Source organism: Stigmatopora argus, chromosome 5 (genome assembly GCF_051989625.1).
Source record: "Stigmatopora argus isolate UIUO_Sarg chromosome 5, RoL_Sarg_1.0, whole genome shotgun sequence".
Classification (NCBI taxonomy): domain Eukaryota; kingdom Metazoa; phylum Chordata; class Actinopteri; order Syngnathiformes; family Syngnathidae; genus Stigmatopora; species Stigmatopora argus.
The window spans coordinates 19,165,400-19,187,500 of record NC_135391.1 but is presented as its reverse complement, the minus strand read 5'-3'; the positions used below and the strand labels follow the sequence as shown (position 1 = coordinate 19,187,500).

Below are 22,101 nucleotides of genomic sequence, written 5' to 3'. Positions count from 1 at the left end.
GTCCACAAGGTGGGGACCTTCTGCAGACTGAGACTGAGGTTACCGCACAGTCCCTCAGTAGTCTGGAGGTTTTAAAGATCATCTTCCTTGCCTAGATCCTCCTCAGCTGTCCTATCACCTATTAGCAGCAGCGGAGAGGCCGGTGGGGGGCTTCAAAGCACACAAGCAGCCTAGCAAGCACCGGCAGCTCCTCCATCTGACCGAGAGAGATTTCACGCTCCCATAACAATGGTGGAATGCTCGGTCTGGACCGTTGCCTTTTCTCCTGGCACTATTGTCCACTGTTTACAGCTGAGGCAGAATGGCTCCAAAGACGTCTAAGGCTAGCACAAAGAAAACCAAGCCACGCGACGGGTGGGGCCGAGTCGCAAAGGCCGCAGAACAACAAAGCAAAAAAGCACTAAGTACAAAGCCAAGCAAAGTATATGGGAAATCATTAAGAAATACCAAAATGCAATAAAAAAGACAGAAAACACAAAACGAGCAAGAGCGGACGGAGCTACCGCTACCGGCTGCCACGTGAGCGGCGCCATCTTGGTTGCAGTAGCAAAAACGGATACAGACACAAGAAAAAGACGTTGTAGAGTTGGATAAAACTGGAACCACACACAGGAAGTCTTCCACAAGATGGGGAACTTCTGCAGACTGATGTGTTCAAGGTTGAAAACATGCAGAGTCACTCTTCCAAGCCTATCCGCAGTCCCTCAGTAGTCTGGATCTTAAGAATCAACAGTAGCAGAGTACAACCCCTCGAATCCGTTTCCGGCCTGGTAAGTGCTGACAGCTCTTCCATTTTATTGGGGAGGGATCTCACTTTCCCCATAATAATAGATGGAATGGTTGGTCTGCTTCTTCTCCCGACCCTTTTGTCCAGCTCCGGATTTCCAGCGGCATTGAGGTGTTGCTCTTTCTGATGCGTATTGTTCACAGCTGATCCCATGTGTATTGGAGCGTAGGCATGTGAATGGTTCCAAAAAAGAAGTAGCAGAAAGAAGCCAGGCTAAGAGAACAAAGAAAGTTGTAAAAACATTAAAGTAAAAAGTATAGAGTACAAAGTAAAGTAAAAAGGAATGTATTAAGAAATACTAAAATGTAACGAAAAAAAGATAGAAAGGCTGTAAAACACAAAAAACAAATAAGAGTGGGCAGAGCTGCTGCCGCCTGACGGTGCCATTTTGTGAAAAAAAGTATAATGACATTTAAAGCTTTCACCACGTAGTGCACAAATAAAAACAACAAACAGACAGATATACAGAGACACCTAGCTTCTTCGCGCTTCGGTTATCGCTGCTTCACTACATCGCAGATTTCTTTTCTGGGGATTTTTTTTATTTGTATTTTTTTTATTCATTAATTCATTCATCTTACATACCGCCCATCCTCGAAAGGGTTGGGGGGTGGCTGTAGCCTAACCCAGCTGTCTTCGGGCAAAAGGCAGACTACACCCTAGACCACGTGTCAAACCGATTCCGCCGAGGGCCGCAGAGGGTCCTGCTCTTTGTTCCAACCGATCCAGTGCCGACATTTTAACCAATCAGGTGTTTTCTAAAATAAGTAGCACCTGACTTTAATTAACTGATTACACTTGCAAAAGGTATCCTCTTGTTGAGTTGGAATGAAAACCTGCACCCACTGCGGCCCTTTGAGGACCGGTTTGACACCCCTGCCCTAGACTGTTCGCCAGTCAGATGTAGGGCACACGGAGACAAATGACCATCCACACTCCCAAACATACCGCCGCCTGTGGGAATCGAGCCCACGTCTGCCCGCAACGAAGTCAGGCGAGTGAACCTCTACACCATGAGGGCCTTTTTTTTTTTAAAGTTCATGAAAATGTGAAAATCCACGCTGAAACGCGCAACGGGAAGCAACTCCCCAGTCTTCCGCTTGCTACTAGGACTCAGCACTGAAGAAAAAAAAAAAAATTTTTTAAAGTTCATAAAAATGTGAAAATCAATAATGAAACTCTTCACCAGAAGCCACACTTGCTACCAGATCAGCACTGAAGGAAAAAAAATCACGAAGTAGGGTCACCCCTATTAAAAAAAATAATAAACATAAATAAATATATATTATATATATATATATATATATATATATATATATATATATATATATATTTATATTTATATATTTAATAGGGGTGACCCTTCTTCGTGGAATTTCACTTTTCGCGGGGTCCAACCCCCCCATTAACCGTGCTAATCGAGGTATTACTGTATATTCAATAAATAGGAAATAAATTATTAAACAGTCCAAGTGAGGTCAGCAGAGTGGAGTGGGCTTGTTCTGTCTGAAGTCCAGGATGGGTTCCATGGTTTTGGAGATGTTCAGCGCCAACTTGTTGAGAGCGCACCACTCGGTGCGTCTATGGATGCAACAACAAACAAACAAACACATATCATTCATATATGGGATCCTGCTCTTCCTCATTTGTAGTTGCTGCACTACTGAAGGTCGACACTTCCCCCAATGGCTGGTGAAAGGCCTTTTTTGCCCCCTGTCATGTTTATATTATTGTTCCTGCACTATAACCTTTTCATCTATATTTGGCAGTTCCAAGCTGCACTGAGGTGAATCTGCGATAGTCAAGTATTATTGTGTTACTATGGCTTTGTTTGCATGACAATGCAATGAATCTCATGCTACTAACTGTGATTGAAATTTTATGGTCACCCAACCTCAGTCAGCCTGAGTTCTTTATTCCTTCCAACTGGCCCTGCTCCTTTTCACACGCAGGGTAACTCAGTACACCCCCTATCAGCCTGAGGTGTCCCAAGGGCGCCTAGAATCTCTGCTCAATTACCAGACCATGATCTGCGACATCACCGGCCTACCCATGGCCAATGCCTCACTGCTGGACGAGGGCACAGCGGCCGCCGAGGCCATGCAACTCTGCCACAGGTAAGAAGAAACGAATGTGTCGCTCGTCTTGGAAAGCTCAACTCCGCTAAAGCATCTCGCTTTCTCCACCCAGACAGAACAAAAGAAGGATCTTCTACATCGACCCTCGCTGTCATCCTCAGACCATTGCAGTGGTGCAGACCAGAGCCAAGTAGGCAGACTCACGAATATCTTAAAGGTACCCGTTCGATATAGGCGCCCTGCTTGACTGAGATCTTCCAGCTACATCGGCGTCGAGACAGTGTTGAGGCCGCCGCACGAGATGGACTTCAGCAAGAAAGACATCAGCGGCGTTCTCTTCCAGTACCCCGACACCGACGGCCGGGTGGAAGACCTCACCGCCCTTGTGGATAAGGCGCACAAAGGAGGGGTGAGACCTTTCATTGGTTGCCATTGACTGGTGATACACGAATCAGACTGAGCTCTTTTGACTTTGACAACTCTGTATAATAACTTTGCCAAATTACAACATACAACCCCGGACGGAACAAGGACATTGAATCAACAAGCTTCCTACTGTTTTAATGGCGTCATTGTTATTTGATAAAATAACCAATTAGTTCTCATTGGAATCCCGTCCATTTTGACTAGGAAGGCTTGTAGCAATGGAATGATAATTTGTAGGTGATTATGTCACTTTCTGGCCCCTCACAGTTGATTTGGGGACATTTTAGGTCACTTCCTGTTTTTGGTGTCGTCACTTCCTGTTAATTGGCGCACATTTCTGGGTCACTTACTGCTCATTTTGTCATTTCCTGTTGATTTGGGGATATTTCAGAGTCACCACCTTTTGAATTTGGGTCACTTCTTGTTAATTTGGGGACATTTCTAGGTCAATTCCTGTTGAATTGGGGACATTTTTGGCTCAACTCCTGTTGATTTTGTGTCACATCAGCATTACCAGCTAACTTTTATTAATTTTGGGTCACTTCCCAGCCCTTCTTTGGTCACCTTTAACTCTTTCAATGCGACTGATATTGATAGAGATGCCATCATCTGGCAACCAATCAACCTGTTTCAGTGAATTTCAATAAGTTTACCACCCTTAGATGATTTTGATTTTAACGTGTTGACAGACAGTGACATTGACAGATGTCAATCTATTTAAACTGGGAGGGCTATTAACAAATGAACGAATATCCCTAAAATCAACTAGAAATAATCATTTGTTCACTGTCATACCCTTCCTTTTAATATTGGACATCAGTCAATGTCAGTGTCCGCCAACTCGTCAAAATCAAACGCATCTCCGTGCGTCCAAATAAGCCAGTTCCTTCTCTTTCTGAACGTCGTAAATGGATCTGTCATAGGCTCTGGCTTGCTGTGCGACGGACCTACTGGCCTTGTGCGTGCTGCGTCCCCCCGGCGAGTTCGGGGTGGACATTGCGCTGGGGAGCTCCCAACGGTTCGGGGTGCCACTATGCTATGGGGGTCCTCACGCCGCCTTCTTCTCCGTCAGAGAGAACCTGGTCCGAATGTTGCCGGGCAGAATGGTTGGTGTCACTAGGTAGGAGATAATTTCCCTCGTTATAGATTGTACCAAAACTGTGGAAATAGCGCACCTTTGTTTAGGTTTGATTGGAGTGATTCAGAGTTTGATTTTCTAGGGACGCCACAGGAAAGGAAGTTTTTCGTCTGGCACTGCAGACAAGAGAGCAGCACATCCGCAGAGACAAAGCCACCAGCAACATTTGCACGGCTCAGGCAGGACGTCACACACCGAACGACTCCCAAGAAGATATAACCGTCTCTTAATCGGGCTCTCGTTTCTCTCCCGTGGTCAGGCTCTACTAGCCAACATGGCAGCCATGTTTGCACTCTACCACGGCCCCCAAGGGCTCAAACACATCGCGGAGAGGACACACAACGCTACACTGATCCTCGCCGAGGGTGAGTTCCTCGCACCAGTTCGGGCGTAAACGGGACCGCTAATGTCACTTTCGGCGTTCCAGGTTTGAAGAGAGCGGGACATCGGCTGCACAGCGAAATGTTCTTCGATACGCTGAAGATCAGCTGTGGCGTGACGGCCAAAGACATCCTGGAGAGAGCTGCCCAGAGGAATATTAACCTCAGGATCTACACTGACGGGGTGGTGAGGACTCTTTTGGTCGTATCTCTGTCCAGCTAAATGGGAACAGTCAACAAAAGCACATCTGAAACATATGTTAGGTTCATTAATAGTTATACTTTAATAAAAGGAAGACATCGTAGCATATCCAGCTATTCTTGCAAGAAGATAATCCATCCTGACTCGTCCTCGTCACAGATGATTCTAAAGAAACGACTCCTCTCCTGCCCATTTAGTTGCATTACAGTCAAAACAATTAAAGTTATCTTATTCAAAACAATTGCATAAGAGGTAACCCAAACAACACAATTAAGGTCAAAAGTCGGAAACAACTGCAACAACAATTGCATATCAGGTAAACCGAGTAACACTATTTTAAAACAATTGCGAGTATTTTCGAAGGTCGATTCGATATCGCCATCTGCTCCGGAATCCAAGTCAAAACAATTTAAGAGTCCTTCGCAGATCTTCATTGCGAACTTGCAACTGGGTGAGGGGTCGAGGTTTTTAATCCAAATCAAACAATGAACAGTCCTCGGATCCAGGGACTGGGTGAGATGTTGAGGTTCCAAGTCAACAGTCCTCGGATCCAGGGCAAAACAATTAAACGTCATCGGAGCCAGCTGCAGGGGGAAGTGACCTTCGAGTTTGTTTCGGTAACAATTATAGTAAGCGTTTGTCAATCTTATAATGATTAATATTTTGATTATACATATAATGATTAATATTCCACACATACATATAATGATTAATATTTCTTCGTTGTACGCACATATATAATAGTACCCAAAATAACTCCAACAACATAGTACAGTGATACCTCAATTATCATGATTAATGTGGACCAGACAAAACCGCGAAGTAGGCTCACCCCTATTAAAATAAAATACAAAAAAATATTCTTCAGTGCTGAGTCGTAGTAGCAAGAGTAGGTTCTGATTACAATTTTCACATTTTTATGAACTCAAAAAAATATAATAAAACAATTTTAAAAACATTTCCCCAGAAAAATATCTGCGTTGTAGTGAAGCCGCAAAAGTTTAAGCGCGAAATGGCGAAGTATTACCGTAAATGCAACGTCTGCAGACATTCCCTAGGGGTGTTTGTTATTCTGTACCCAGAACTGCCGTGGGTGTATTCACAGGTCACTCCCTGTTGAATATGGGTCACTTTTTCTTAAATTGGGGGCATTTAATGATCACTTTTGATTTTGGGTTACTTTTTCTTAAATTGGGGGCATTTAAGGATCACTTTTGATTTTGGGTTACTTTTTCTTAAATTGCGGGCATTTAATGATCCCATCCTTTTGATTTTGGTTCACTTCCTGCTGATTTTGATGTATTTACAGCTAATTTCCTGTTGCTTTTGGCACACTTCCACATTCCTCGATCACTCCGTTATGATTTGTGGCACTTTCTATGGATTTTCACTTCTTGATGATTTTCTTTTTTTTGGAGGGGGTTGGGGGGTATTCCAGCTCACTTGTTGCTTTTTGGGTTAATTGTAAAGCACTATTATTTTGCCTCATTTTTCTTACTCTGCGATTGAGTGGCATCCAATCTACTGCCCATTTATTTGCTGAGATAGGCTCCAGCAACCCCATGATTTTTGTGTGAATAAGCGGAGCAGAAGATGAATGAATTATTTTTTGTTTCTTTGCAGTTGGGCGTATCATTGGATGAGACGGTGACTGAAAGGGACTTGGATGACTTGTTGTGGGTCTTTGGTTGCGAGTCCTCTGCCGTATGTTTACACAAGGACTACTTTCTACCCACTCTGTTTCTTTTTCTGTTTTTGTGGGTTGGGCTAATCCCTGGTCTTGATGCTTTATCTCCTTCTTAGGAACTTATAGCAGAGAAGATGGGTGAGCGGATGAAAGGCATCATGGGGAGTCCTTTCAAGAGAACTAGCAAGTATCTGACGCACCAGGTCTTCAACAGGTTAGGTTAACTAAAAATTTATTTTATATTTGGAATGGAATGTTAGCAAGATGCAATAGCCACCAAGATTTATCCTAAATTTATTGCCCACTGATGGAGGGGATAGACATCCAATCAGGCGCCTGTGAACTGTGGTTCCAGAGGCACATGCAGCATTGTTCTTCCTCCTCCTGTGAATTTGTATAACTACTTTGCCATTAGATAGACCCTCGAGTCCAAATACATCAGACCTCTATTCCTGTCAATGACAGCAAAACGCGTTAAGGGAGAATGATCTGGAAATCCATTCAAAGCCCAAGTAATTTTTTATCAGTCATGTTCTTCGTTAACTATTAGCAGCAGTTCAGTAAGTGATTTTTTTTTCATGCCAGCAGTTAGCGTTTATTAACTTTTATCTTTACTAGGGTAATAAATATTCTAGACTTGGCCTCTAATATCTTTGAGTTCTATCATATATCATTGGTCTGTTATCTTTTGCAAAAGCGTTAACTTGAGATGTAACACTCGAGCCTTACTGCTCGAATCCGATTCGAGCAAATGAAGCAGAGGCGTGTCGAAACAATGTACCAAGCACTGCATCAGTCCATCAAATTACGTGACCATTGCAGACGAGGCCTCGTATTTCACCAGATGTGTCGACAAATCGCAGTGTTTCATCGGAATTTGAAAACTCGGAAACCTTATTGAACATATGTAAAGGCTAATAATCATTACATGACAGCGTGAAATGAGGCTTTGAGGACTTTGTTAAAAACAGAAACATGCCTATCCAGCAGATGGAGATCATGCACAGTGTAAAATGCTTCGAGACGATAATTGATTTCGGGGCTACTCTTTTAACACTGGTTCATATTTTTTTAAAAAGCCATGGTTTCTCCATGCTTAGCGTTAACATTAGCATGTTGCAAAGTGTCTTGCATCACAATATCACGTGGTTCAACTTTTAAAATGGTTCTAACGTTAGCATGTTGCCAAATGTTATACTTTGGGTCTTCCTCAGTTACCACTCGGAGACAAACATTGTGCGCTACATGAAACGATTGGAGAACAAAGACATCTCGCTGGTCCACAGTATGATCCCGTTGGTGAGAAGTCAACCATAAGGCTACTTAACTCATTGGCTGCCATTGACGGTGCCAGACCTTCAACGCGTTTGTCCCTTCCAGTCAAAAAGGATTGGAGGTCTAGCACAGTCAATCGCAGCCAATAAGTTAATTGAATCGCTCTAATAATGAGTAATAATCTGGGCGACTGTTTTAGGGTTCCTGCACTATGAAGCTAAACAGTTCCTCAGAGCTCATGGTAGGCCATTTTCTTGTAATCATATAGATTTGTTTTTCATGTAAGACAATTAAAACATATTTTTTATTTTATTTTTAGCCAATCACGTGGAGAGAGTTTGCCAACATTCACCCGTTCGTGCCTCTGGATCAAGCTGAAGGCTACCAGAAGCTCTTCAAGCAGTTGGAGAGTGACCTCTGCGAGGTGACGGGCTACGACAAGATCTCCTTCCAACCCAACAGGTTAGCCGCTTCAAATTAAAGGTATTTTTAATAGTGCTCCAAAAAGTGCTGATCCAAAAACAGAAGCCTGGTATAGGGTGATAGTAAATAGACATTTGTTCATTCGCTGCTCACCCTCCCAATTCAAATGGATTGGGGACAGTAGTTTTATTGGTACACTATCATCTGAAACCACACAGCCAACTATTGGAATAGGTATAGGGACCCAAACAAGGGTGCAATGCTAGACACAAGGATGTATGTAAGTTAGCTTCACATGTAAACACCATTTGAATGTGAATGGTCTGTTTATTTGTTTGTTTGTGTTCCAGTGGCGCTCAGGGAGAATACGCTGGGTTGGCAGCCATTAAGGCCTACCTAAACTCAAAGGGGGAGAGGTCAAGAAGCGTAAGTGGCCCCTGATGTCACAACTTGTTTTGGTATTATTAATTAAGGTTGGAAAACGCACCATCAATGGCAACGAATAAGTTAAGGCAGACGAGAACCTTTTAACTAGAAACAGATAAACCCGGTAAAACTGATTTTTTTTTGCAGTCTACTGCTACACTTTCGACAGTCCTTTCCTTCTGTGAGATCTCCAATCTTTATCACTTGTATTTCTTGATTGCACAATGGGTCAACATGACATAACACTTGCTGATTGGTCACCATGTCCAAGATAAACCTCCAAGATTAAAAAAAAAAACTGACTGGACTCGTTTGCAACTTTACATCTGGCGGTGTCGGTCTTGATGTTTGCGTGTCTTAGATAGGAAATAGCTTGAAACAGTCAAAGTCCGAATGGAGAAGATTCCATATTTGGCGTTTGTTTGTTTTTTGCTGATGCTTTTGCGCAATGTAATCCTTGTCACCCTAATAAGGCAGCAGATCACTTAGTCACTGGTGGGAAGCTTAAACATTAAGAATCATTTGTCATTGAAAACACAGACAACAACTTGGGATTTTCATTAAAAAATATTCATGTTCGATCAATTTTTACCAATTGAACTTTGCCAGTGCCATTGTGCAATTGTGTAGAATCTAATCAACCTTCTACAGGTGAATTGAAAAGAGTTTATTAGTGGTAGACGTCCAATCTATTCTGAATGTGGTGTTTAACCTTCTGCAGGAGGAAGCAACACAATATCGTAGCTTAATTTTGCAACACACACAACTTCTATTCTCTTGCGATAAATTGAATTTGTCACTCGTGGATGTCCAATTCATTTTGACTTTGAAGTCCAAAATCAACAGGCAGTAAACTGAATTCAACTGGACGTAACCTAGAAAATGCCTTAAAATCAACCTCTAAGTGACCTTTAAACAGGAAATACCCTAATACCCTCAACAGGAAATGATAGGATGTGACCCCCGAAGGCCTCAAAATGTACTACTAGAAGTGACACAAAATTGATTAAATTAACTAATTGCCTGCCATTGACAACAACAGATATGAAATCTACTTAAAACTGGCTGGAGAACCGGCTGTGAATGCTTATCTTTCAGTGCCATTGACGGCGCTAGACATCCAAACCATTTTGTCTGTGAGGAGCACATGAATGTTTGTAGCACCATTAATGGCACCCAATGAGTGAAAAAAAGGATACGAATTTATATCCTTTGGATTTTGAATAGACTGCTTTTTGTGTGTATTTGTAGGTATGCTTAATCCCAAAGTCTGCGCATGGCACAAACCCGGCCAGCGCTCAAATGGCAGGCATGAAGGTGCAGGTGGTGGAGGTGGACAAGGACGGCAACATCGATCTCTCCCATCTCAAAAGCCTGGTATTTTACACACACCATGTCATTCTAAAGGGAGTCTACACAACTTCGCATTTTCGATCCTCGTTCTTTCCAGGTGGATAAGCACAAGGCCAACCTAGCGGCCATGATGATCACATACCCGTCCACGTTCGGCGTCTTTGAGGAGCAGATCCAGGATGTGTGTGAGCTCATTCACCGGCACGGCGGCCAGGTCTATCTGGACGGTGCCAACATGAATGCTCAGGTGCGTCCAGACCAAATAGCACCGCAAATTTGGAGTTTGCAATATTCTGTTCCCTTCTGGTGGCCACAGACGGCGTGGTATAAAAAAGGGGGTTTGAAAAGTCTTATTAATTCCTTAAATTTGTTCAGATTTGAAAAAAAATAACGTTTGACCTTTAGTTTTTTCTTTAAAGGATTTTCTTAAAATAAATTAACCCTTTTTTCCAATAATGCATTCGGTGCCTTTCACAGCGCTAGATTTCTAATTACAGTCATACCTCTAATTACGAATGCCTCTAGGTACGAAAGTTTCAGGTTACAATTTTTTTATATGCAAATGAGTGACTCGAGATACAAAAAAAGATCCAAGTTACAAAATCCCCCAAAAAGTAAATGCATTTCCTTATCTGTTGTTTTATTTTGAATTCCCCTTATTAAGCAATTAAAAACTGTACAAATGCAATGTGGTGAGTATTTTCACACACACATATAGGGGACACGTATAAGTCTAAAATGTACTACAAAGTGGACGGCTTCCGGCCCTGGTAGAACGGGATCTTGACGCCATCTGGCGGGAAAACACGGGTATTACATTCATAACGGCCGCAGAGGGAAATATTTCAGCAGCGCAAGGCACATTTTCATATGCTTTATTTATTTTAAGACATAAATAAAAAATGTCCTTATAATTTTCTCTCATTTTTGTGTGTTTCCTCACATCTTTCATCCAAAATTGGGACACTTTGATCAATTTTAAAGGGTTTAGTTGGTAGTTGTGTGAGGACCGTGGAACGAATTAGAGAATTTACATAAAGTACACCTATTTACGAAATTTTCAAGTTATGAAAAAAGTCTTGGCACCAATTAATTTCGTAAGTTAAGGTACAACTGTAATATGAACAGAGAGGACTGCCTGAGAATGTTCTGATCAACATGAGATTAGAAGTCTATATGCAGGGAAATAAACAAAAGTACTTGTGAAAATGCTTTCCAGGTGGGCTTGTGTCGTCCCGGGGATTACGGCTCGGACGTGTCTCACCTCAACCTTCACAAGACCTTCTGCATCCCACATGGTGGTGGAGGACCTGGCATGGGCCCCATTGGAGTGTGAGCCTTGTGACGACTACCGACTCGTCTGCAGTGCTCTTGTCTAAACCGCTTTCCCCTCACCCCTTCCAGGAAAGCTCACCTGGCCCCATTCCTGCCTAGCCACCCGGTGGTCTCCATGCGCTCGGTGGACAGCGGCAGCTCCCTGGGCACCATTAGCGCCGCTCCCTGGGGCTCCAGCGCCATTCTGCCCATCTCCTGGGCATACATCAAGGTTGCCCCACCCAAAAAGCTCACAACTAGTGCACACTTTACAATTAAAGAAGTGACACAAAATATACATGAAGGATCCAGAAAGTGATCCAAAAGTACGCCAAAACCAACGAGGCATTAACGCAAATCAATAGGAAATGCCCCAAAATCATTAGAAAGTGACCTAAATTAAATAAAAAGTGGTTCATAATTGCCCCAAAACTAACCACAAGTGACCCAAAAATGCAAACAAAATCAACAGGAAGTGACACAGAAAATCCACATCTAAAACTCAACAGAAAGTGACCAGGAAGTGGCCCAAAAACTAACAGGAAGTGAATGGAAATCAATAGGATATGACTGACGAACACCCTCAAAATCCAGAGTGACATTTAAATGCCCCCAAATTAACATGAAATGGCCCAAAATCAACAGAAAGTCATCCAACAGTCCCCTAAAACATTCATTCATTCATTCATTTTCTGATCCGCTTATCCTCACAAGGGTCACGGGGTGTGCTGGGGCCTATCCCAGCTGACTTCGGGCACCAGGCAGGGGACACCCTGAATGGACATTGAATGGACAACCATTCACGCTCACACTCGTACCTAGGGGCAATTTAGGGTGTTCAACCAACATACCATGCTTGTTTTTGGAACGTGGGAAGAAATCGGAGTACCTGGAGAAAACCCACGTAAGCCCAGGGAGAACATGCAAACTCCACACACGAGAACTGACCTTGGATCGAGCCTAGAACCCCAGAAAGGTGAGGCTGATGCACTAACCACTCAGCCGCCGGGCCCCCGCACCCCTTAAAGCAGGGGTCTCCAACTCCGGTCCTCGAGTGCCCCTATCCATTCTGTTTTCCATGTCTCTGTCCACCACACCTGAATCAAATAATCAGGATCGTGATCAAGCTGCTGTAAAGCTTGTTGATTAATTGATCATTTGATTGAGGTGTTGTAGAGGAGGGAGATATGCAAAATGGACTGGATAGGGGGCCTCAAGGACCGGAGTGGGAGACCCCCTGCTTTAGGACCTAAAGCAACAACATCAACAAGAACTGACAAAGTCAACCAAGAGCAACAGGTTGTGACTCAGAAATGCCCCAAAAATGAAGATGAAGTGACCTATAAATCATTAATCACTTGTAGATGCCCCAAAACAGATGGGAAGTATGCCAAAATCAACAGGAAGTGATCGATGTATAGGAAGTGACACGGGAATGCCTCCAAATGATCAGAAAGTGACCTGCAAATGTCCCAAAACCAATAGGAAGTCAACCAAATATAATATAAAGAAACTGAAAAAAATCATTAAAAACGGATTGGTGCGACGCTATTATAAAGTCTTGAATTGAAGTTGCTGTGAGGTGTAGTAAGTGTATGAGCATGATTGAGATTTTAGCTGGAAATGTTGACAGTGAATTGTTTCCCCCGGAAGATGATGGGTGCCAAGGGACTGCTCCATGCCACCGAGGTGGCTATCCTTAATGCCAACTACATGGCTAAGAGGCTGGAGGGACACTACAAGATCCTTTTCAGAGGATCCAAAGGTACCTACCTTCTCCTTTCTACACTTTATGCCTCAATTTACATTTAACCAATATAGATCAAAAAGCATTTGGGGGAGTACACAAGTACAAATAGTATCAGTGCAAAAATACTATTGATTTGTCTGCTGTACCACTCGTCCTCATGAGGGTTGCAGGTGTTAGGGCAGGGGTAGGGAACCTATGACCATAGCCATATACGGCTCTTTTGATGGTTGCATATGGTTCTCCGAGGTCAAATATGGAAACCTATGGTGAAAATACTGAGTCCCGATCGCGCAAATAGGAGCATCATATCGGCACTGTGGCTATCTAGCCCTCCCCCTTTTTTTAAATTTAGACCTATCTGCATGCATACTCTCACTGATACTCATTGATAAGCAACAGTGTAGCAATGTTGTGAAAAGAATTCAAAGACTTTTTGTCTTTAAAAGTGACAACATGACAAAAAATGCACACTGGTCATTTAATTTTAAATTATGAGAATGGCTCTCAAGGAATAACATTTGAAAATATGAATTGTTTATGGCTCTCTGTCAAAAAGGTTCCCGACCCCTGGTAGGGTTAGGCTATGTGCAGTTGGTGGGGAACACCCTCAATTGGTTGCCAGCTAATGGCAGGGCAGAGAGAGACAAACAACCATACACATCTCACTCACACCTAAGGAATACCCAGAGAAAGCTCGCATAGATAACATGCAAATTCCACATGAATACCACCAAAAGTGCTGGATTGAACCCTTGACCTCAGGTCCGGGAGGCAGATTTACTACCACTTTATCACCATGCGGCCTACAAAATTATGAAATGAATTTGAAAAAGTAACAGTAAAAAAGAATAAGAAAATTTGAATATAAAAAAAAGGGAAAAATAAGAAACAAAAATAAATACAGATATATTAATTTATAAAATCGACACTTGTTTAAAAACAATCAAAATTTACTTCTGAAATATACGTATTATTTATTTTGGTTCAACGGATTTAAGGATCTTGGGATTGTGATTCGTTGCCTTCTTTACGTTTCAATTTGTGGGTCATTTTTGCAGTAGTTGCGTCAGTAGGAGTAGCCGACACATTTTTAGAATTGTTCCTCGACAAAGCTGGTGTGCCACAGGTTACCCACAATGTTCCCTGCATAGACGAGTTGGACTCAATGGTCGCATCAAAACACATTTCCCCTGGCACTGTCAGCATGACAGAAGATAGCAGCTAGCAGCAGCTTGCTGCGGCCGATGTTCTAACGAGTTGGGGTACCTCATTGAAGTAAGCTGCCTGTTGCTGACAGCAGGTTAAATTGAGCACAGCCAATATCTCACAATGTGATTACTATCCTAGAGCTGGGCGATAAAATGATGACAATAATTATAGTGAAATAATTTCTGTCAACAATAATATTGCAAACTTTCACAAAAAATTGCAAATTTTAAACTACAATTACACCACTCGACCACCACAGAGAATGGGGGCACTGTTGCCAAAATAAGCGATTATGAGATGCAGGACAACACAGAGCCGGCCCACTAAAATATCCAAGTGATTTCTCCCAGGCGTTTGCTTTTTTTTTTTAAATGCCGTTTAAATAGCTGTGCGCAAGTAAAGAGAAAAGCATTAAAATCCACATTAGAACCAAATTGTATACAATATGTAAACAAATAATATATATAATAATAAACCAACGACTTCAAATTATGTGAGGCGCACTGACCAAAACTCAAGAAACAACTCCGTGACGAACGAGGAGGGGCAAAAGAATCAGGAACTCACAGCCATGGAGACAAGGCCGGTCATATCTTGACTCACTAATTCCACTTTGATGCAAGGGCTCCTCTGCTAAACTGCCTGTCTTCTACAGCACAACTAACCTTGCACTTTCATAGAGCCACTGCAAATGGGAGCCTAGGTAGGTGTTGGCAGATAAAATGGAAACTAGAACGACAATGGAAAAAAAATACTATCGGAGACCAGAAGTACCGTATTGGCCCGATTATAAGACAGTGTTTTTGCAATGCAATAAGACCGAAAAAGTGGGAGTTGTCTTATTTTCAGTCTCGACATCATACGCATTCACAACGCAAGATGGCAAGAGATAGCTTCAAAGCGAATGCTGAACTTAACTCCCTAGGCCATAGCAAACCTCTGTCACAAAGAAGGAAAATAAAAAGAGCGGTAGTATGTAGAAGAAAAATACAAAATAGCAGTAAGAAAGATAAGAGAGGAAAAGAAGAGAAGAAATAAATTGATTAACATAGCGACAACCTGGTGGGAAGTGCGTGGAATATTGGCCAGGTTAACCGGCGGCTGAGGAGAATTTATGATGCAAACTTCAAGATGATGATGATAAATGAAAACAATTGCAAAGTGGGGTGTAATGTACAGAGATGGAGAGCTAAAAAAGATCGGCTAAAAAAATGCTCTCAGTCAGAGAAAAGCTTTCCGTGGTCCTCAGAGAGGCCGCTTCCAAGAACTCGTACACAAGAAAAGATGTTCTCAAAATTATTTTCAAATCCACTAGAAATGAGAAGAGGCGCATTAGCATCATGTTAGCCTGCCTCGCAGATGGAACAAAACTCCCTCCGGATATGATTTTAAAACGTATGACAGTACCCAAGCAGGCGATGCCAGATGGCATTATTGTACGTACCCAGGAAAACCGCTGGATCATAACCGAGTTCATAGTGGACTGGCTCAAGGCCTTGTGGGGCAGACGACTTGGGGGACTCTGGGGGGAAAAAACAGGAACATGTTGATTTTGGATGCATTTGGTGGACACTTGTCTGATCCAGTCAAAAAACAAGTGAAGGCGATCATTGGTGATCATTCCGGGGGGAATGACCAGTCAGATGCAGGTGTTGGATGTTGTGACCAACAAACCATTCAAAGACAATCTGCGAAGCAAATACACAGAGTGGCTCCTGTCTCGTGATCACGCACTCACCCCGACTGGAAAGATTCAAGTGCCTCTGATACGTACGTTTGCTCTGTGAGTGGATCCTCCACGCATGGCATGCAGTTTCCCCAAAGAGCATCATCCACAGGTTTAAAAATGTTGCATATCAAATGCCCTGGATGGCAGTGAAGATGACGTGCTATGGGAGGAGCCAGAGGATCGGAGTGAGGACAGTGACACTGAGCACAGCGAAGCAGATGATGTTTGTGAGGAGTAATGTTCTGATCTCAGCGACTCAAGTTTAAATCAGTTTGCGTTATGTTAATTGCAATGTTTTCCGCCTTCAGCGGTGTTACAAGACTCTTGCATATATTGTTATAATTTGTTTCAGATCTGCTGTAATTATTTTCTGTATAAAAATTAAATTGTGTTCAAACAGTCTTTTTGCAAATTTGAGTCTTCAATAAGAGGGGGTCATCTTATATTCAGGCTAATACGGTATATTGTAGCGTCACTTGTTTGTGGCAACTTCACGCATTCGCGGGCGCAAGGGCCATGTGTACTGCGCCCTTGATGTCAATAAGGTTGTGTTGCATAGATGTTGTGAGTGGCAGGTGAGCCTGTCTTGGCTGCTAAGTCCAGAGCGTTCACTCAAAAGCAACACTCTTAAATGCGGCTATATCAAAGAATATGCACTTGTAATTTGTCCATAAGTTGGACAGCTTTTCGTATCTTGGAACAGTAATTTGCATATCAGTGTTTTCTAACATGAACATTTTGTATGTCCGAGGATTCTTAAGTAGCGGTGCCACGGTGTTTCTTTTTAAAAAGATTATCAAATGAACAATTTCACTCGGGCGCCCGGTGGAGCGAGTGGTTAGCGCGTCGACCTCACAGCTCTGGGGTCCTGGGTTCAAATCCAGGTCATGTTCATCTATGTGGAGTTTGGATGTTCTCCCTGCGCCTGCGTGGGTTTCCTCCGGGTACTCCGGTTTCCTCCCACATTCCAAAAACATGCAAGGTAGATTGGACACTCTAAATTACCTCTAGGTATGGGTGTGAGTGTGCATGGTTGTCCGTCTCCTTGTGGTCTGCGATCGGCTGGCCACCGATTCAGGGAGTCCCCCGCCTCTGGCCTGGAGACAGCTGGGATTGACTCCAGCACCCCCGTGACCCTAATAAGGATAAAGCGGTTGAGAAAATGAGATGAGATGAGACAATTTCACACATTCCAAACAGACACAATAATGAATTATAAAGCAGAAATCCATCCTGATTACACTTTGCGATGGAGCAGTGTGCTATTATGTTTCATTACATAGAGTTAAGTTTGACCAAGCATTTTTTTAATATAAATTATTAGGAAGTGCCCCACAAAGTAACTCTTTTGTTGCCATTGAGAACAATAGATGTTCTATTACCCTAATCTGAGAGGACTAGCTCTGAATCTCGTTTGTTAATTCTCTCTTCCCAGTCAAAATGAATTGGGCATGTAGTGCCATCAATTGCTGTGAGTGAGTTTACCTATTTTCCCCCCCAAAAAACTGCTCCAGCCCACACGAGATCAAATCGGGATGAATGTGGCTCATGTATGATTTGATTAAATCATTGTCAAATCAAATACTTTAAAGAGAAGTTGAAGTCATTTGTTCATTGTCAAGGTTGCAAAACGCCAGCTGTTTTGCTCTACAGGCTTTGTGGCGCATGAGTTCATCCTGGATGTGAGGCCCTTCAAGAAAACAGCCAACGTGGAGGCAGTGGACGTAGCCAAGAGGCTCCAAGATTACGGTGAGTTCCCACCGTCCCCTAGCGCAGTGTGTCCCAACCTTTTTTGAGCTGCGACACACTTTTTGCATTGAAAAAATCTCAAGGGACACCACCATCTGATAATCTTTTCATTTAAATCTATGTCGCCTATATTAACAATAGTCATTCTCATCAACGTTTTATCAGCAGGAATCACATTAACCTCCAAAATCTAATTTTTCACACTGACCTAATGTCACCAAAAGTCGATGTCTGCGGACCCTGAACAACTTCTGGTTCAAGTGATGCAAAAATAAGTAATGTAATGTGTTTAATTGCACAATTTTCTGACTTTTCTCCAAATATGACTTAAATCTCCTGATATTACGCAAAAAAATGTTGTGCTCGCACAGACTTGACATCGCCAAAAGTTGATGCTGTTAAAACCAGACAACTTCTGGTTCATGTTAGAGAAAAATAAGCAACAAAATGAATGTTTCACAATTTGAATCTTGTAATATTATAATTTATAATTGAACATTTATCATGTTTTGATTTTAACCTTGTAATCGTTCAATTTTAGTCTCATTATATTCATATTAATTTTTCTCTCTGAATATTACATTGTTTGACTTCTTGCAATTTCCCACGGCACAGTGGTTGGGGAAAAACTGCCCTCGCGGCGTCCGCTACAAATATTTGGTTTTCTTCTGTCAGGCTTCCACGCGCCCACCATGTCGTGGCCAGTGGCGGGAACGCTGATGATCGAGCCCACCGAGTCGGAGGACAAGGCGGAGATGGATCGCTTCTGTGACGCTCTGCTGGGTATCCGACAGGAGATCGCAGATATCGAGGAGGGCAGAATGGACTCCCGTGTGAACCCGCTCAAGGTTTGTGTCGGCCATGAGCATAGCCCAGAGAGACAGACATTGACGCCGTCTCATCCGCATTTGTCCTTTCAGATGTCGCCTCACTCGCTGGCCTGCGTGTCCTCGACCAACTGGGACAGACCTTATTCTAGAGAGTTTGCCGCCTTCCCATTGGTAATTTTCTTTCCCCATTTTGGGAGTAGTCTAACCCAGAACTTGTTTTACGTAATCCGCCAAAATAAATATAAAACATTTTAATAAAATTGGAGTACAGTGGTACCTCTACTCGCGAAGGTCTCTGGATACGAAAGAATTCAAAGTTATGAAAATCAGTGGCTTTATTTTTTTTAATTGGTGTGACAGTTGCCATTCTAAAACCCAGCTGGCCTCCAACTGGCTAGCGGAAAGCTGTTTCTTTATGTGCCTTCGACTCTTGTTTGTCACATAGTTCTTATAAAAAAGTTATTTCTGGTGCGATTGAAAAGAAGTGGGGTCTCTTATCAAGTGTTCACAAGTCATGATATCGCATAGTTTGACGTGTGCCTTGCGCATTTCAGGAAAATTATGCAAAGTCGTCAAAGGCAATTGTCGTTGGATCTCTTCACTTCATTTTCTCGCTCGCCTTTCCACCGCAATGGAAAGTCTTTTCATGTCTTCATTTTATTGACCTGATAAATAATTTTATTTTTCTCAAATATGTCATACAAAACTGGTATACTTTCAGAATTTTTAATGAATTTAGGGAGTAGAATATGGATCTTGGAACACATTCGGCCATTTACATGTAAAATGCGACTCTACTTACGAAAAATGTAGAATGCGAAACCATGTCTTCAAGAATTTCGTAAGTAGAAGTACCACTGTATACCGTGGACAAAAAGTTTTTTATACTTACCGTATTTATTCAAGTATAATGCGCAAAATTTAGTACCAAAAAACTGTATCAGAGTTCGGTGGGCGTTATACACGAATCTCAGTGGAACACTGCCCTCCGCCGGTGACGAAAAAACCTCTTTGTCTGCCAGATGGGGCGCAAGAGCCCATTCTATTGGCCGGTGCTCACACTTAGAAAATAGTACTCAAGAAGAATGGAATCAATTGTTTGGTGAATCTGATGATGATGAATCAGACTATGAAACATTTTAAATATTGTGATGATGAATTAGACTTTAAGGATTTCAAATTGTAAATTACATTTGAGAATTGTGTTCATACTGGTAGTTTGTTTCAGTAACATATGTTGTGAGTAAATGTTTTCTCAAGGGGACATGTGTTCAGCATTTGCCAGTTACCAGTACCAGTGCAATCCTTGGTAAGAACTGAGAAAAGGTGAAAAAAACAATGTAGTGTAACATTTTTAGTCACAAATTATGGGTGCGCGTTATACACGTGTGAGCGTTATACTTGAATAAATACGGTACATGCTTTTTTCTTTTTACTTCAATATCAATAAAAAAATAGGTTTTTTTCAGTTTAAGATTATGCTGCATTGAATGTGTCACCAATGTGAGTGGCAAACTCACAATTAACAGCAAAGTAAATTATCTTCTTGGAAAAATAGCATTTTACTGAAATCTGACAATATGAAAAGAAAATTAACCGGTACCACGATGTTTTTGTCCATCTTTTATTTTTCAGCCTTACATCCGGCCTGAAACCAAATTTTGGCCGACCATCTCGCGAATCGATGACATCTACGGCGACCAGCACCTGGTGTGCACCTGCCCCCCGATGGAGGTCTACGAGTCCCCATATGAGGAGAACAGGGCCTCCTCATAGGGGTTTTCCTTTCCTTTTTTAGCGCATTCCATCATTCCTCAAAGGCTTGGTCAAAAAGCCCTCAAATTATTGTGAAAAGTCACATTGGTTGCATCATTTATTTCATAGTTAGTTGGACACTGGGATTGAGGCTTAATTTTTTTTAAATCATTTCAAATACAGAGGCGTATTGGTGCCATACCATTTTAAAATAAAATACACTATCATGATGTGATGTTGAAATTTGATAAGACTGGATAAAATGGGATATGTGATTGTATTATGTTAAAAATTATGACATACTTCTAATATGATGTGTCATGAGTTTGCTTAATGCAACTTTATTCTTGGTTTTTCATCATGGGCCCCAACCAAGTTATTTCTGGTGTAATATCAAGGTTCATGCTTGAAAAGTCCCAACTGTATTTAAACATGTACTTCTCAAAAAGAGTGACAACTGACACTGGTCCTAATGTTTTTGTCCAAAGTAAAACAATCAATGCAGTCCAAGAATTTAAATCCATAGGCATCACTCTTGACTCACAACTTTAAATGACATAAAAAAACACTGTAATAGAATTAAATTTAATTTGTCCAACTTTAGGTTCATGAGAAACAATCTAACTCCTGTATCTGTAAACTATTTTGACTCAATGATCATATCACACATGACTTCTTGCCTAACAAGTTGGTCATCGACCAGCAAGACATCACTAAAACCAATTGAAGCATTTATAAGCAAGCTCTGAAAGTATTGGACAGGAAACCAAAAATGTACCATCACTGTCAGATATTAAAAAAAACATACAAATGCCTGAACTGGGAGAATACTGTTAAATAGGCTGATGTCACCTTGGTTTACAAAATCTTCCACCAGAAAGGTCCACCATTCCAACAATTTGTATAAAAAAATAAAAATAAAATGTCTGATAAAATATGCTACGATAGCATCATTTTTAAGCTCATCATCCTAGCATCTTAACACATTGTTATAAGACATTCCACATCCACGGTGAAGTAGGTAATGCACAAAATGCTGACCGCATGTTTCATGTTGTAGTCTACAGCTATGGCATAATACACGTGTTTTTTTTTTCAAAAGTGAGTCGGTCAGTTTGTATTTTCTGCAGGACGGCGCTCACTACTTGAATGGATTGAAACGTGCCCGCCACGTCACCGGCCTTCTTGGTCCTCAAGACCAGGCTTTCTTGGAAAACTCGTTGATGACCAATTATAGATATTTGAAACCGTCGTTAGCATCGGCTAGAGCAGGGGTGGCCAACTCCGGTCCTCGAGAGCCGCTATCCGGTCTGTTTTCCATGTCTCCCTCCACCAACACACCTGAATCAAATAATCAGGATCGGTATCAATCTTCTGGATGGCTTGCTGACGAGTTGGTCATTTGATTCAGGTGTGCTAGAAGAGGGAGATATGGAAAACACACAGGATAGCGGCTCTCGAGGACCGGAGTTGGCCACCCCTGGGCTAGAGAATAGGGGAGGTCGCAGAGATCAGCTTGAAATTGATTCAATGGACTTGAAACAAAAACACGGCTCCTCGGGTAATGAATTCTCACTGGTTCATGCATAC

At 42.1% G+C, this 22,101-nt stretch overlaps 1 protein-coding gene across 1 annotated transcript in view; it reads left to right on the top strand.

The window, feature by feature from the left end:
- gldc (glycine dehydrogenase (decarboxylating)) overlaps positions 1 to 21,453 on the top strand; it is a 35,748-nt gene extending 14,295 nt beyond the window's left edge. Inside the window, exons 4-25 of the mRNA XM_077601402.1 lie at positions 2,740 to 2,904; positions 2,978 to 3,055; positions 3,127 to 3,274; positions 4,215 to 4,411; positions 4,512 to 4,608; positions 4,689 to 4,794; positions 4,857 to 4,996; positions 6,635 to 6,715; positions 6,815 to 6,912; positions 7,913 to 7,997; positions 8,173 to 8,214; positions 8,293 to 8,435; positions 8,747 to 8,822; positions 10,074 to 10,199; positions 10,273 to 10,422; positions 11,395 to 11,507; positions 11,580 to 11,721; positions 13,143 to 13,254; positions 17,831 to 17,926; positions 18,602 to 18,774; positions 18,847 to 18,927; positions 20,392 to 21,453. Of these exons, the coding sequence (XP_077457528.1) occupies positions 2,740 to 2,904; positions 2,978 to 3,055; positions 3,127 to 3,274; positions 4,215 to 4,411; positions 4,512 to 4,608; positions 4,689 to 4,794; positions 4,857 to 4,996; positions 6,635 to 6,715; positions 6,815 to 6,912; positions 7,913 to 7,997; positions 8,173 to 8,214; positions 8,293 to 8,435; positions 8,747 to 8,822; positions 10,074 to 10,199; positions 10,273 to 10,422; positions 11,395 to 11,507; positions 11,580 to 11,721; positions 13,143 to 13,254; positions 17,831 to 17,926; positions 18,602 to 18,774; positions 18,847 to 18,927; positions 20,392 to 20,532 (2,590 nt within the window). The 3' untranslated portion in view covers positions 20,533 to 21,453. The remainder of the gene's footprint in view (positions 1 to 2,739; positions 2,905 to 2,977; positions 3,056 to 3,126; positions 3,275 to 4,214; positions 4,412 to 4,511; positions 4,609 to 4,688; positions 4,795 to 4,856; positions 4,997 to 6,634; positions 6,716 to 6,814; positions 6,913 to 7,912; positions 7,998 to 8,172; positions 8,215 to 8,292; positions 8,436 to 8,746; positions 8,823 to 10,073; positions 10,200 to 10,272; positions 10,423 to 11,394; positions 11,508 to 11,579; positions 11,722 to 13,142; positions 13,255 to 17,830; positions 17,927 to 18,601; positions 18,775 to 18,846; positions 18,928 to 20,391) is intronic.
- The last annotated feature ends 648 nt before the right edge of the window (positions 21,454 to 22,101 follow it).